At 38.7% G+C, this 15,146-nt stretch overlaps 2 protein-coding genes across 4 annotated transcripts; one reads left to right on the top strand and one right to left on the bottom strand.

The window, feature by feature from the left end:
• The first annotated feature begins 93 nt into the window (after positions 1 to 93).
• Positions 94 to 6,197, top strand: rida (reactive intermediate imine deaminase A homolog). Of its 2 annotated transcripts, none has more exons than XM_051391345.1 (6): positions 94 to 259; positions 1,315 to 1,420; positions 1,985 to 2,039; positions 2,133 to 2,201; positions 4,883 to 4,938; positions 5,640 to 6,197. In XM_051391345.1, exons 1-6 carry the CDS (start codon positions 195 to 197, stop codon positions 5,694 to 5,696), a joined length of 408 nt encoding a protein of 135 aa, XP_051247305.1. In that variant the 5' UTR covers positions 94 to 194; the 3' UTR covers positions 5,697 to 6,197. The 2 variants fall into 2 exon arrangements, with proteins under 2 accessions (XP_051247305.1, XP_051247304.1); XM_051391344.1 differs by lacking the exon at positions 94 to 259 and adding an exon at positions 425 to 578.
• Positions 6,198 to 6,261: 64 nt separating this feature from the next.
• si:dkey-284p5.3 (uncharacterized protein LOC557830 homolog) lies at positions 6,262 to 15,068 on the bottom strand. Of its 2 annotated transcripts, none has more exons than XM_051391343.1 (4): positions 14,652 to 15,068; positions 11,001 to 11,294; positions 7,004 to 7,057; positions 6,262 to 6,916 (listed from the first exon to the last, which is right to left on the bottom strand). In XM_051391343.1, exons 1-4 carry the CDS (start codon positions 14,740 to 14,742, stop codon positions 6,903 to 6,905), a joined length of 453 nt encoding a protein of 150 aa, XP_051247303.1. In that variant the 5' UTR covers positions 14,743 to 15,068; the 3' UTR covers positions 6,262 to 6,902. The 2 variants fall into 2 exon arrangements, with proteins under 2 accessions (XP_051247303.1, XP_051247302.1); XM_051391342.1 differs by having other exon boundaries at positions 11,001 to 11,300; positions 14,652 to 15,065.
• Between the last annotated feature and the right edge of the window lie 78 nt (positions 15,069 to 15,146).

Raw genomic sequence — 15,146 nt, 5'->3', positions numbered from 1 at the left:
GACGCAGCAGGTTTTTTTTGTTCTGTCGCTCCAACAATGCTGCGTGCGCACGTTGACAGACATTACGGTAGACTCTTACGGAAACAACTGCTCCCCTCTCCACAAGGAGTTGCACAACCACTTCCTTCACTCACAGCTTCCCTGCGGTGTAGAAAAGTTTGGAGGAGAAAAAAAAAAAAAACAATCAAGAAAACATGTCTGCACTGAACAGAAAGATCGTTAACACCACTTCCGCCCCGGCTGCCATTGGCCCATACAGGTAAGAAAACTTTAATATGCACCATTTTCTATTTATAGCGACACGTGGGGTTTGCAGAAGCAGGTATATGAAATGTTTGAATGAATGGGAAACACAAGGACAGTCCAATATTTGATCAGGGGCGGGTCTTAGTGTGCAATGAACTCAACTACTTGTCTTGACCTCCATAAAAAAAAAAAAAGTGCCAAAGTTGAACTTTTAGTAGAGCAGAAGGAGCAGCTGTACAGGAGAGATCTCTAACTAGCAGACTAGAAATGGCAACTATTCGTAGACAAATCCCCTACACACCGAAAGCCCCTGTCAGACAGGGGATATACAGGTAAGGATTAATGTCCTGGGGAAATACTCTGGACTGAAGATCTACAACTTCAGATAATTCAGAAACTGTTTGTTTTTTTTCAAATTTACTTGATAAATATTTACACAAGTGATCATGGAAAAATGATTTAAAAAACAAAAAAAGCAGTATCCTGGTATGTTTTCTACTTGTTTAATTAATTCTGTGCAGTTAAACAAGTTGAGGGGTGTTTTTGCTCCGACCAATTGGCTGTCAGTGGGTGGAGTTTACTGTGTATGAATGGCCTTTGATTTATCTTATTTGGGTTAAAGGAAAAAGTCCTGGAACAAAACAGAAGAGGAGAAAGTTAGTGAGCTATTGCTGATAATGTCACTGATATATTTTAAGTGCAAATAGAATTTCCACAGTTTGTTGCAGAAACAGCTTCTTCTGGAGGTTCTTTTATAATGTTCAACGGTCAAATAGGAAGAAATCATTTTGCATCTTCGTCACATTAACATGTACAACTGAATGCTCATTTATAAGTGACGTATAAGTACATGTAGAACAAATGAAGACAGTAGGTAAATGCAAAATGACAAAATTACTTCATTTTATTTAATCTAGATAATTCTTTTCAAACAAGATCAGTCCGTTTTTTGGAACTTATTTATGTCAGTTTTTCTCTTTTGTTGATCATGAGGTGTGAAATGAAGTGTCCCAGTCTAAGTAGTGTATTTGTTTGTGTGTGTGTCCCCGTCCTCTGTCTCATCCTCAGCCAGTCGGTGGTTGTGGACAGAACGATGTACATCTCTGGTCAGCTGGGGTTGGATGTGGCTTCTGGTCAGCTGGTAGATGGAGGGGTGAAGGCCCAGGCCAAACAGGTGAGGCTCACAGGGACAGATGATGATGATGATGATGATGATGACACTTACTGTGTCACTTACATGCATTTGACTTCCACAGATTAATCAACCCCTCACTGAATGTTTTAATTATACGCAGCTGTAGACCAAGAGTGTAGAGCAGTGTTACTGATTATATCACTGTTTCTTTAATATTTTGTACAGAAGCTCAAACTGTTTCTCTCTAAATTACAAAACACAAGTTGCATGCTATGATGATGGATTTACTTACAGTTAAGATTCATTCTTACTTCTCAGTTCAGATTTCCAGCATATGTTTTCATTACTTTTTCTGCTTCACTACCAAAGAAAATAAAAATTGACGAAGATGATCAAAGATCAAAGATAAAAACTAAACCAGTCTCAGCAACTTATATATAATAAAAACATCAAATGAAACAGGGAATCAATAGGGATGTTTCTCACTCCTTTTCTGAGTGGCTATTAAATCTAAAAATCTGATAATGCATATAAACGTTAAAGGTGAGATGAAATATTGATCTACGGGGTATCACAATGTCCTCCCTTCCTCTCATCCCTCAGGCTCTCATCAATATGGGGGAGATCCTTAAAGCTGCTGGCTGTGACTACACAAATGGTGAGATATCAGTAGTATCAGGCTTTTCAGTGACTCGGCAGCTGCTTAAATGTTTTCTATGATTTTAATGTTAAACAAACTCTTTGATTTCAGTGGTGAAGACGACTGTGCTGCTCGCTGATATAAACGACTTCAACAGCGTCAACGAGGTCTACAAAACATGTAAGACTTCATTTCCGCACTCGGCTCCTTAAATTTCATGCTAGAAAGTAACAGATGTGCAATTTATTGGGTCTTCTAGTCGAATTGATAAAACGTAGTGTGTGTTTTTCTCTCTCATTTTCATTCTTCTGAATATATAAAAGCAGCCACACAGGGGCAGCCTTCAACCAAGATTGGCTTGTTCAGTCACCAACAGAAAAAGCCTTTTTTATTCACTTCATATCAGCATCATTGTTGAAGCCCTGACAAGTCCTGACACAGAATAATGATGTTTCACTTTATGTCATGTCAGTGTGGAGGATAAATAAGCAGCTAGTTATGATGAAGGAAACTGCCCTTTAAAGCTGCACTAGGTAACTTTTCTATTGGTTGATTGGTTGTTTTCGTTCACGCTTGGTGGATTCTTGCAAATGTCATTAGGAGCACTAGGAGGAGCCAGAGGAACATGATTTTTTCACATATTTTCTGTCTTGTGTACTGCTGTCAGGATAGTGTGAAAGGTTTAGCAAATCTGATGAAAGGTTACCTCCTGCAGCTGGAAGGAGTGGATTCAAGTATTTAGTCTGCTCAAGTGACCTTGATCAAGGCACTGAATGAGTGCAGACAATGTGTTTTGTAGGGAGGGAAAGCCAAAACACAAAGTTATCTTTCAGGGCCTCGCTTGACTTTCAGAGTATACGGAGGATGATGTGTGCCACAAGAAAAATTAAAGAAGACTTTAACTGTGTTTAATTATAATTAAAAAATCATACATTAATGCATTTATAAAATATATTTTAATTCAAACTAAAAAAAATTACAAAAATCTTTTGATGAACTATTGACTTAATCTGTCTTTAAATGAATATATATTATAATTTAAAAATTGAATTGTAAAATAATTGTTTGTGTATGCGTATCATATTCCACATCACAATACAATTGATTGCTCTTTTAACATTTACAGTTTCCATGTCATGATTGTGTTCAATTACAGGCAACTTGTTTTAATTTAAAGACGTGTAAGTAGCGTTCCACCTAAAAAAACAAAACAAAACCTGAAATTCAGCACACAATTTACTAATAGATCACAACTGAACACGGTGAACGTCTGTAATTATTCCAGTGGCTACGCATCTCCTCATGTGTTCTAAAGAGGAGATGTGGTGCCTCGTATTTCACGGACATCTCTCAGAAAATGACTGCTGACAGGTGTAGCAGTCACCTGACAGACAGGCTCACTCAGCCCTTCACTCTTCCGTATGAATGCAGCCTCCTCTAACGGGCCGCTCAGTCTGGGCATTTCCTCCTGGATCACAACAGACAGGTGTAATGGAAGCTGCAGTGCCCAGTGAGTTGTAAATGGACACCGCTGTGCAAGCACACAGATGTAACCCAACCCTCCCAGCAAGCTTTGCTGTGCAGGCCATTGACTCGGGTATAGGCCTACCCCCCCCTCCTGACGCTACTCAACCCTAAACCACAGGCAGGGAACTTTCCCTGACCCTGATAAGAGGAAGGATAGGACATGTGTCCACTCTGATCCAAAGTCATGTGAATTTTGACTTCCCTGGCCACTGGTTACACTCTCTCTTTAGAGTTTGGACCATGTCTTATAAAATGTGATTACTCGTGTTTGCATTTGTAGATTTGGTCTATATGATAAAACAGTGTTTTGGCTTGTTTAAATACACAATAATGTTTCTATGTTTCCCAGTGTCCCACCAGATGCTTTACTCTTTACCCTTAAAACCTCAAAACTGTGTAATGTCTTAAGTTGGTTACTCCTTTCAGTAATGCTTTACTTTAACTGACCCCCCATTGTCCATTTAGCATTCATAAGCAGTGTATATAAACATTAAATAAATGGCTTATAATATACTGCAGTGTTGTAAACAGCTGATTAATTTGTCAAACAAACTATAACTGGAGGCTGGTATATAAACGGCTTTATAGAAGTTGGAATAAATACATTTATTTAACAAATTCTGTACATTAATGAACAAAAAATATCCTTATAGCTATCACATTATAGGATGTTAAACCATTAATTCTATATAGTTTATATAGGGCTTATGAATGCTAAAAATGGGGGGTAAAGTGTTAGCCTACTCTCTAATAAGGTGTAATATTATGCTTGCTTTAGTCATGTTACTAAATCAGTTATTTGTGCTTTGCGGAGTAATAACCCATTATTAAGAACAACTTTTGGGTTGCCAGGTTGTAAAAAACGTGTGTATATCCTCCTCCAGCATAACTTTCTTTAATTCATCATAGTCATCATCATTTAACTTATGTAAAAGAGCTGTAGTAATCCAGGCTAAAATCTATCCATCAAATCCACTTCACATTCATAACAGCAGATTTGACCATTTAATAGAAAATTACCCTTTTTAAAATAAAGAAACAAACCTGTTATGCACCAGCCAAATACATTTTTAAAACCTCTGCTTCACAGCATATAGGCCTTAACAAATTATTTATTAACCCTCAATGAAGTCTGTAGTTACACATTATAAAAAGTATGCATGTTTATAACCGACCGAACTAGTTGAGGCAAATTTTTTCTTGCCGCTGTCACAAACTAGGGTGATACCCAGGAATCAAATGATCAATTTATAATAAGAATCGTAGATGAACCAGGTCACTTTCCAGTATGCTTTTGTGATGATGCAAATAAAATGTAAATTCTTTCCCTCCAGTTTTCAGCAGCAACTTTCCTGCCAGAGCTGCCTATCAAGTGGCTGCTCTCCCAAGAGTAAGTATAAAGAAAACCTTTACCCTGTGGAGCATACAGCTCATAGGCATCAATACACACGGGGTGGTAGAGATGTATGGTAGCTAGGTGCTTGCTACATCCATGCAATGCATTTTCCATCATCCATGTGCATTGAGTGAAAAATGGTACTAGTGAATGTTGTTGTTATGCTGAAAGGAAACAGACTGGCAGTGCTGTCTAGTTAGTACCTGGGCGGTGTGGGTTTAGGACGATCTGTTGGTCGATCCACTACGGTCAGACTGAAATATATCTACATATATCTGTTGGATTGATCACCATGACATTTTTTGTTGTGGTAGTGATGTATATTAATAATTTGCGTTGTGGGTCAGAGATTAACCTTTTCCCCATCAAATACTCTCTCTTGACTATTTAAAGGGTCTGTTCATCCAAATTACTGTACTACTAAAACTACTATTTTATCAACAGCCTCCAGTGGTATCCACATAATTTCCCCCTAGTTTTGTAGATGTAAAGAATTGTATTTGTGCTGCTCTTGGCATTTATAATCTTTACAATTTTGTTATCAGTGCCCAACGGAGCACTGAATAGATAATCCAACTACCAGAACAACCTCTCATAGCAGCATGGTTGTATAGACTCTCTTGTTGTATTTTACCCACATTGCTTCATTTTCCCCAATCTCCTCAATGTCTCTGTCTCCTTCTTTTTCCCTTCAGGGTGGACTGGTGGAAATTGAGGCAGTTGCTGTTATCGGTCCTCTCTCAGACTCCTGACTAGCCGGCCACGTCCCAAATAAGTTGTAGTCTAACCATCAAGTGACCCTCTAGTTGTACAGTGGAAGCCTTATTTTTTTCCAGATGAAACATGAAAGACCAAACTAGGCTCTTGTTGGCTTTCTTTTTCCATATAGTCAGATTTTAGCTTGAATTAGTTTCTCCTCTAGCCACTGTAGATGGTTGATGGCACTGAACTATTTTCAGTATTATACCACTTAAACCCTTAAGAACAGAGCAGCACTTAATTGAGCAGCATTTGGTTTCTGGCTAATGGAAATTTCACACCTGACACACTGTAGGTAAAACAAAATGATAAAGTGAGACTGTATCTGTGCAATCAGTCTAACATTCCCTGATCACATTGGCCAGATTCAGGTTCAAATCAACTTCCTCTTGGTGCTGTTTCTGGTTGATCTCTCATCTTCTGTTTTGTTCCAAGTAAATATTTTAACACATTTAAAAAGTGCAGCTCTCACTAATAAAAGAATGTCGTAAAAACCTCTTGTGTTTCTCTGTTTGTGTTCATTCTGCTTTAAGATACCAACGAAAGATGTATTAGATGTCATTTTTAAGGTGTTCTTTTTAATTTTTTGACAGTTCATAGCTTATTACAGATGTCTTCCCAGAGAGAAATAATGACACATCAGAAAAAAAGGTTGCATGTATTTCATTAGTTTAAAATCTGTTTAAAATCAGTCATCATTGTAGTATCAGCTCTTTATATTCATTACAAACATAAAATCAAAGCCTGACACCCATAAAATAATTTCATAAATCAAATCTATTTTGGCTTTGGTTTTAGGATTAAGATTATAATTTTGTAGAAAAGTACAGAATGGACTCTTAGGTTCAAGTTAAAGACATACAGTAGTTATATGATGTTTCTGCTATTATAAATTTCTATACAGATAATAAATAGAAATTTCAAGTTATTCCTCTGAAAATAAACACACCCACTAAGTGCTGTAGAACTCTGTCTATATACAATTTGCAAGCAGAAATTGCAGCCATACACCATCATTAGGGAAAGAAGGCACAGTGATGACTGAGGAACCCTGACTGAAAGTGGTTTATCACAGGGTCTGCATCTTGGCAACAAGGCAATGTCTTTCACACACACCTACACATACTTTCACTCATGCATAAACAAATAAGATAACACACTTCCAACAAACTCATCCCTGCACTGATTGATGTTGCACTTCACTCGCTGGGGGCTGAGAAAGAAAAAGAGGGGAAGCATGTTAGGATTGGCGTGGACATTTTGTACATGAATTATGTGTTTGCTTTGCAGCGTCTCTCACCTGGTGTCTCCTCTGGTTTGGGCTCTGAATCAGTTGCCGTGGCCTCAGCTTTTTCTGTTCAGAATGAAAGACAGAAAGATTTTTACATGTGAACAACAAACATAATCACATTTTAACAGTGGTGGAAAGTAACCAAGTACGTTTACTCAAGTACTGTAGTTAAGCACAAGTATGTCCATTTTCTGCAGCTTAATACTTCTACTGAACTACATTTCAGAGGGAAATTAGTATGTCCCTCTCTTTCTTCCCTCTCTCTCAAAGTGATGAATATATTAATAATTATAATCTAGTAATATAAAATATATTATTCTGAGATGGACTATTCTGCATGATGAGTACTTTTAGTTTTGGGGGGGAGTTGACACACAGCAAAGGGCCACAGGATGGACTCAAACACATGCTGCAGCAAGGACTCAGCCTTCATACATGGGGTGCCAGGTCCACCATGATACTTCCTACAGTAGTATCACTGCTTTAAGTAAACTATCTGATTACCTATTCCACCCCTGCATTTAAAGGTTCAGCTGCGTCACCCTGGAGGTGAATGTGATTTGTACAAAATCACAAACATTCAACCGCAGCGTCTATTTCCAGACATACATATGAGTTTTTAAAATATAATTTTTTCAAAGCTGTGAGCACCACAAATTCAATTTTATTTGCCTCCATTGTATTGGGATCGCAGCAGAAATCTGGACAAATAAAACCTGCCTGGCTAGATACAGCTAGAGGTCAGTGAGTAAATATGTTTATTTGTAATTTGGGTGAACTGACCCTTTAAGACCAGTGCTGCAGCTTTGAACTGAGTCTGCAATGAAAAACCAGGTCACCAACAACAAAAACCTTGATTATTTAGCCCAAAATACCTTTTAATCCAAAGATGTGGAATCACGTCAGTTACAAGAAGAAACATGCAATCACTCACACTTGTATTGTATTTTCTATCAAAGACTTGTGATTACAGATTACTACCACCAAACTGATCCCAACCCTGACCATTGACAGGTCCAGAAATGGATGAGCTGCCACCACGTCCGCTCTGCTAATGTGACACTTAATCCTCTCTATCCATTGGCTGTGAAACAGAGGCATCGTTCATGGCCAGTGGAAGCCCTATATGTGTTAGTATGCTCTAGTTTCTCTGTGGACTCGGATTGCACCTTAATGAGAGACCATGGTGACAACAAAGTGTTGGCAACACACACATGCGCGCGCACACACACACACACACACACACACACACACACACACACACACACACACACACACACACACACACACACACACACACACACACAAACTGCATGTTGGCCATCCAAGCAAGGCTGTGGTCAAGCTTGATCTGAGGGTGAGTCAAGTTGGACACCAAAGGGGGTCAAGATCAAGGGAAGACAGAGGTCAAGGAGTGTATTGACTATTTTTTGACTAAATTAAATGAAAATATGTATCTTTCAAATGACTTAGTGTAATTAATCAATGTTGTCAAATTGTCAAGTAAACAGATTGTTGTGTTTTTTTTCTTTCTATTCTCTTATAATGTATGTACTGCTTACTTTTAGAGTAAAAAATGATTCAGGTGCAAAAGATTGTGACCAGGTAGTCTCTGAAACAACAGCCCAGTATTCAAACTGTTGGATGAAACTTAACAAAGAGGGTTATTTGCAAACCTAATTTGCAAAACATCCCTTAAATAAATGGGTGAATTTTGAACCTGGCAGGATTAACATGGTGAACATTATGTATGTAGGCAAGGGATGGCACCTGCATAGGATGAACAGAATCATAGCTTACAATCTTAGACCACAATAGATACACAACATCCTTGGAGGCTATATGGAGTAACCAAAGGATGCAAAATACTATAATTGCATAAGTCTGCAGCGTATTGGATTTGCTACTTTGTCCGTCTTTCTTTCAGCATTAGAGTGGAAGACACTTTGCATTAAACATGAGGAAAATTAAGAGCTGACCTCATGAACCTGATGGCTGCTTGTCATTTGCATCGTGGAACAATAAGTGAACTGATCGTGAGCAGTAAATGTAAAGCCACACTGTGTCATTCAGCTCCATGTGGAGAACTTCTATGTATCATTTAGAGGCAATTGTGCAGAAAGATTATCACTGGGCAGACCTGTAGTTGCTCTGAAGTGCTCTCTTTATAGATTGTTATGTTGCACTCACTAATACCAGAGCACAGGTTCAGGTTCTCTTTCTTCTGGATCCTACTATTCACTTAAAGTGTATAAATCTACATATATTGCTCTTTTTTGTTGATCCATTCTGTGGCCTGTCCTCTTCCAGATCTCCACAGTGGAGAGGAAGTCATATGTCTCACTAAACAACATCTGAAGACACACATATTTGTATATAATGTGATTTTGTTGGTTTGTTCTGTACATTTGATATCTATTGCATGTATGTCCATCCTGGGAGAGGGATCCCTCTTCTGTGGCTCTAGTTTTCTTCCATTTTTTCCCTGTTAAAAGTTTTATCAGAATTTTTCATCTCCTGAATCAAGGATCTAAGGACAGAAGGTGTTAAATGTTGTACAGATTGTAACCCCCCTGAGGCGAATTGACATTTGTGATTTTGGGATATATATAAATAAAGTCTGACTTGACTTGAATTAAAAAAGCTTAAAAAGTGTTAACTGACAACTTGGTTGGGCCAACTGGTTAAAATTAGTTAAGTTAATCTTAATATATATCTAATATCTGGTCCATATATAGCCCTTAACAATAGTTATAATAACCTCAACAGACAATAGTTACAGATAAACGGATTGTTTATGCATGAGTCTACCACACCACATTTTATACATCCTACACATCTACACTGTCAGGAGGAAGAACTAAATAGATTTTAAAACAATTTCTTCAAGACTGCAGCTTAATAAAAAAAAAATCTTCTGTGAGTCGAAACAGGAATAAAATTGAAATAATAATTTATTAAATCATTGTTACCTGGTTAGATAAACTCCACCCGTACTTAAAGTGCTGAAACAGACTCTTAAATACTAACTAAAGTTATCAGATGTGTGACTTATAAACGCATTCCTGTGGCCACTCCTGGTGTGTTCATTTAAGGCCAAAGTCATGTCTGAGTGTTGTTGGATACTGCCTGGTTACTTCAATAGCAGTGGGACTGTGGAGAGTCTAGGGAAAGACAGAGGGGACCTGGGTGCTGTGGAAGCCCGTGTCCATTGGGTCACTGTGTAGGAGGTGGAGCAGTGCTCAGGTAACTGCTGGTCCCTAATATGTTCCCCTTCCTTTGATGGCACACTATTGACTACTGACTATTGTTTTCCACCTGCTGTATTGTAACAGATTTAAATAACCACTGTCACAAATTTAGATAATGATGTCTGTGTTTTAATCCTTGAACACAGAAGCAGTTAAAGGACCAGTGTGTAGGACTGAGTGGCATCTAGAGGTGAAGTTGAAGATTGCAACTAACTGAATGCTGCTGGCATCTGTATTTTACAACCTGGGAATGAGAACAGGGCGTGAAGTGTGTAGGAGAAACTACAGTGTATGGTGGTTCAACATGGCGGCAATAGATCCTCCTAAATGTTACACACTTATAATAACACAAACACACACACACACACACACACACACACACACACACACACACACACACACACACACACACACACACACACACACACAGTGAAGTGTTCAGTCAGTGTGATAGATGTCACAAGACTATCCCCAGAAGGTCATTTTGTTAGGAGATTGGGAAGAAGGTGTGATTTGCATGGAAAATAAAGCTCACAATGAAAATGAGCACGTTTAGAGCCTAGCAAGATTATCAGAAGAATTAAAGGAAAACCAAATCCGTCCAAGTATGTTTGTCTGTAGATCTACCAAAATATTGTGGAGTATGGGAATATTATATAGAAATGGGCACAAAAGTTTGTGAAGGAATTTTTATGAATGCACAAATATTTTAGTGTCTTCCACCTGTCTCAGTGCTGCTTTTGATCCCAACCTACCTTGCTCAGGAGCTTCAGCTGCAGGCTCTGCACTGCTGTCTGCTGCCGGAGCTTCTGCAGGTGCTGCTTCTGCTTCAGCAGGTGCTGCTTCTGCTTCAGCAGGTGCCGCTGCCTCTGCAGGCGGACTGGCTGCAGCAGGCTGAGGTTCCTCCCCTGCAGGTGGAGCGGCAGCGGTGCTGTCTGCAGCTGCCGCGGCTGCAGCAGGTTCCTCTGCAGGCTTAGCATCGCCGCCCTCAGCAGGTGTCTGATCTGGAATAGTTTCACTGTCCTCAGCTACTTTCCCATTCTCATTGGCTGCCCCTGACAGGAACACAAGTATTAAAGCCTCTGGACATTTGGCTTGAAATAGTAAAAATACATATATGAAATCAAGGTTGAGTGTCTCATTAAGCATCCATAAAAATCTGAGTGAAAATAAACATTCATAACTATAGATTCTTGTTCAAATATCTGCTCATTTTGCTGTTAAGACCATTTATCAAGACTGTGTAGGCAGATTTTGATTGTACTGCTGTGGACGGGGCAGCAGCAAGACATATTTTAGCCACTTAAAAAAACTATTTTAAAACTTACAAAATCAAATAAACTATTTAGCCTGTAGACTCAGGAGTGTAGGAGTGGGCTCAGACTGATGGAGGCAGATTGAGCAGGAGCAGAGAGGTTTTATTGCACCTGTTTAAGACAACTGATGTGGATTTCTTATTAGTTTGTGGAATTCATTGCATAACTTTCATAATAAAGGTCAGAGCATAATCGTGCCCAATTCAAACCCAATATCAGGAAAGTTTACACAAAGTTGAAACATATTTCTAATCATGTCTTTTTCTTGACAGTTTAATTGATGAGTTTCACTAAACACTGTAAGGTCAAGCACATCTGTTTTTAACACAGTGTCACATTATGTCTAAATAAAAGTGAATTAATTATGTACCATATTGTTACTGTTCATATAATTGAGATGGGAGAAAAAAATCCTTGAATGTAATTAAGATGAGAAACATTATCATGTTTATATAACACATAAGATAAGCATTACATTCTTATCTCGCAGTAACAATGTATTATGTGAGGCACGGGACCTTGTGTGGGACACTGTATGACACCAGGGTCAAGGGTCAGGGTAGTATTTGTTTTCACTGGGGTTTACTTGTGCTAAACACTCTAATGATATTGTTCTGTCTGCTTTGGGTAAAAACATTCCTCAGATATATCTATTGAGTTATTTTAATGTCTCTCATTTCGCAGGGTGCCCCCGTGGCTTACATGTCGACCCAGTCCTCCCTCTCCCACGTTTCCTGTCATCTGTCTCCAAACATGGTTTCTATTATTTCACTTTATGTTTGTGTTGCCTACGTGATGGCCACAGAGTTGACTTAACCCAAAGCCATAGAGTTAAAAAGTAACAAATATAACTATGGGTGCCATGCAACACTGAAAACAACTCTTTTCAGGCACTTTTTGAAATTCTTTATTTGCAGAATGCTCTGACACATAACTATCTGGCAAAATAATACAATTATGTTTCATAAGTTTGGTGGGGGATAGACAAAAAATTATCATCATGTTTCATTCTTTGAACTTTTACTGAGAATAGAGCCAAAATGCCGGCCAAATGACTCCAATCATCCAGGGATTAAACTCCAGTCTCCGACCACTGGACCATGCAAAGCTGCCACTTTCGCCCAAACAAAAAAGAGCGACAAGAATGTGTGCACAAACAGAATAATGCTCCATCAACTGTTTCTTCTTCAAATAAGTGGGAAAAGAATGAAACGGCTGCTATTTGACACAGATCATTGGGTAGGATGAATACTGACACATAATCGGAAGCAGAAAGGGTAAAGGATTACGTGGATTTTTCTTAATAAATATTAACAGCCTCATACCTCACAGCTCTATAAATGGTTGCCATGTATTAGGTTATACTTGTATATCACTTCCTTGTAGACCTTTTTTTCCTGAAAGATTTGCATCGCTGGTATTTGCATGGATCAGAGAAGTCTTGACCATTGACCTTCTATGTTTGTATAAACAAGATGTTTTTCCCCACATTTTTCATGATAATTGTCACCATATTTAACTTTTTAAAAAAAGACTACATTATTAAAATGTTTCTTGGTAAACACTGATCTTAAGCCTGTCAGTAGTACTACAATACTACATTAAATACTTTTTATGTTGTAATAATAATGAATTAGTGCATCCAATTTGTCAGATGAAGGATGTTGATGTAAGAGTGACACTTTGAGAGGTGAATCTGCATGTTAATAAATGTCATCTTTCTCTTTTCTTGGGAGTGACAAGTAGCAGCAGGCAAAGCCACATGCAAAAATAAGATTACATCCTGATAAATTTCCATTTGACCTCTAAGATGACTGGAACAATAACACCAAGTCAACAAGACCCAGGGGAAACTCTGGCTTGGCTTTTCATCTGACATGAGCTTAAACACACTTAAACAGGGGTTTTTTCAGCATACTCACTTATGTGAGTGTACATGTTTACCCATTCTTTCATTGCACTGATAGGCTTGTAATATCCCTTTAAGGAATGCAAAGAGCAAGGAACACTTGCTCAGAGGTGGCCCCGTTTTGTGAATCTTTTACCAGTTTTTCACCAACTTATTCATTGAGTTATGTCAAATAATGCTTAAGCTTTCACAACTACACAGATTTGGTGAAAATACACCTTCAACAGCCTCTGAAGGGAAATTAAATTTGTCCCGCACATATTTAGTAGTTCCGACTCTTCCTTGACACAGCTAAATGGATCTAGTGTTGGTGTTTCACCTTAAAACGTGTGCTCGTATACACCACAGGCGGGCCATGTCTGACCCACTACAACAAAGGAGTGTCCAAGGTGGCTTCTCCATTTCCTATTGAAACTGTAGACTGTCACCAAATCTGCTTTCATGCCACTGTCTCTCTCAGGGAGAACAGAGCCAGAAACCACTGTTAAATAATCACAATAAACTTTCCCATCCTGTCACTGTGGAGCTCTGGCTCACTAAAACTAAAGACATCAGATACTGTACCCAACAGATATCCACTGATGATCATTTGCATGTAGACTGGGTCCTCTTTATCAGTAGCAGTGTTCACTACAGTGTAATTAAATGGATGATGCAACTGTATTTGGAGATGTCTGTGAACTTCTATGACACCCATTCTGCCAACATGTTACAAGGCTGTGTTACTAAATAAAATAACTATTAAAAGTACTTTGATTAATACATTTGATTTTAATCGATTTATAGACATAATCTGTGTGTGGTATCATTATAGCAAATTAATATTTACAGATATGTCACAGCCATTAACATCTTTAAAGTGAAGCCATGAACAGTGCTCAGCCTTACTGCTTGAAAGTGTTGAGATAGATTATTTCACTCTGTAACATATTACTGTTAGTTTACTTGCAGATTATATTGACTTTAACATATATTTTCATATTATCTTGACAGCATTGTTTTCGGTTACTAATAAATGTAATATTCTGTGTTTGGCCACTTGCAATATGCTTACAATGAGTGCTACCTAACTCCATACAACACATAGCTGTATCTGTTTATTATTTGTACTTATCACATATCTCATATCTCATAAACACATTCATTACATCACATACATACATATAAGCTTCGTGAATCACCTGTTGTGCTGGCTCCGTTGCTCTCCTCGGGCTTAGCACTGGGTCGAGTCGTATCTACCGCTGAAGTTTGGGCACTGGTGGAGCATCCCATCCTGTCCTGTGCACATAGAGAACTGGATGGTTAACTTCAGAGTTAAGTGATGAGGAGTGGCTGTGGCTGCACTGATGACGTCGCGCATAGATATCGTCTCTGTATGGAGAGCACTCAAAACTATGGACAGCCCTGGAGGAGAAACAAACAAAAAAAAAAACACAGGCTGGCCGTCAAATTCCTTTAGTCCCGTGCGTAATTGCGCATGATGGTTCTTCTTCCAAAACCGCGTCCAGCTATTTGTGCGGTGGGGCTAAAAGTCTCTCAACAGTTGGGCACGCAGGGGAAATGTGGCCTTCTGTTGTGTACTGTAACTTAGGCTGTTTCCAAGAGGCTGGCGCAGAGGCAAAAATACATTATTCAGTCAGTGTGCGGCGGCCACCTCTTGCGGCGGGGAAAGTGAA

This window comes from Dicentrarchus labrax, unplaced genomic scaffold, assembly GCF_905237075.1.
Source record: "Dicentrarchus labrax unplaced genomic scaffold, dlabrax2021, whole genome shotgun sequence".
NCBI classification, from domain to species: domain Eukaryota; kingdom Metazoa; phylum Chordata; class Actinopteri; family Moronidae; genus Dicentrarchus; species Dicentrarchus labrax.
Note: the sequence above shows the minus strand (reverse complement) of the source record. Positions and strands in the feature narration are given on the sequence as shown.

Excerpts from the sequence above, each read along its gene's own strand:
- rida (XM_051391345.1), top strand. The coding sequence starts at position 195 with ATGTCTGCACTGAACAGAAAGATCGTTAACACCACTTCCGCCCCGGCT. Across the intron at positions 260-1,314 it reads GCTGCCATTGGCCCATACAG|CCAGTCGGTGGTTGTGGACA; the intron begins GTAAGAAAACTT and ends TCTCATCCTCAG. Across the intron at positions 4,939-5,639 it reads AAGTGGCTGCTCTCCCAAGA|GGTGGACTGGTGGAAATTGA; the intron begins GTAAGTATAAAG and ends TTTTCCCTTCAG.
- si:dkey-284p5.3 (XM_051391342.1), bottom strand. The coding sequence starts at position 14,742 with ATGGGATGCTCCACCAGTGCCCAAACTTCAGCGGTAGATACGACTCGA. Across the intron at positions 11,301-14,651 it reads CAACGGAGCCAGCACAACAG|GGGCAGCCAATGAGAATGGG; the intron begins GTGATTCACGAA and ends TGTTCCTGTCAG. Across the intron at positions 7,058-11,000 it reads AGCTGAAGCTCCTGAGCAAG|AAAAAGCTGAGGCCACGGCA; the intron begins GTAGGTTGGGAT and ends CATTCTGAACAG.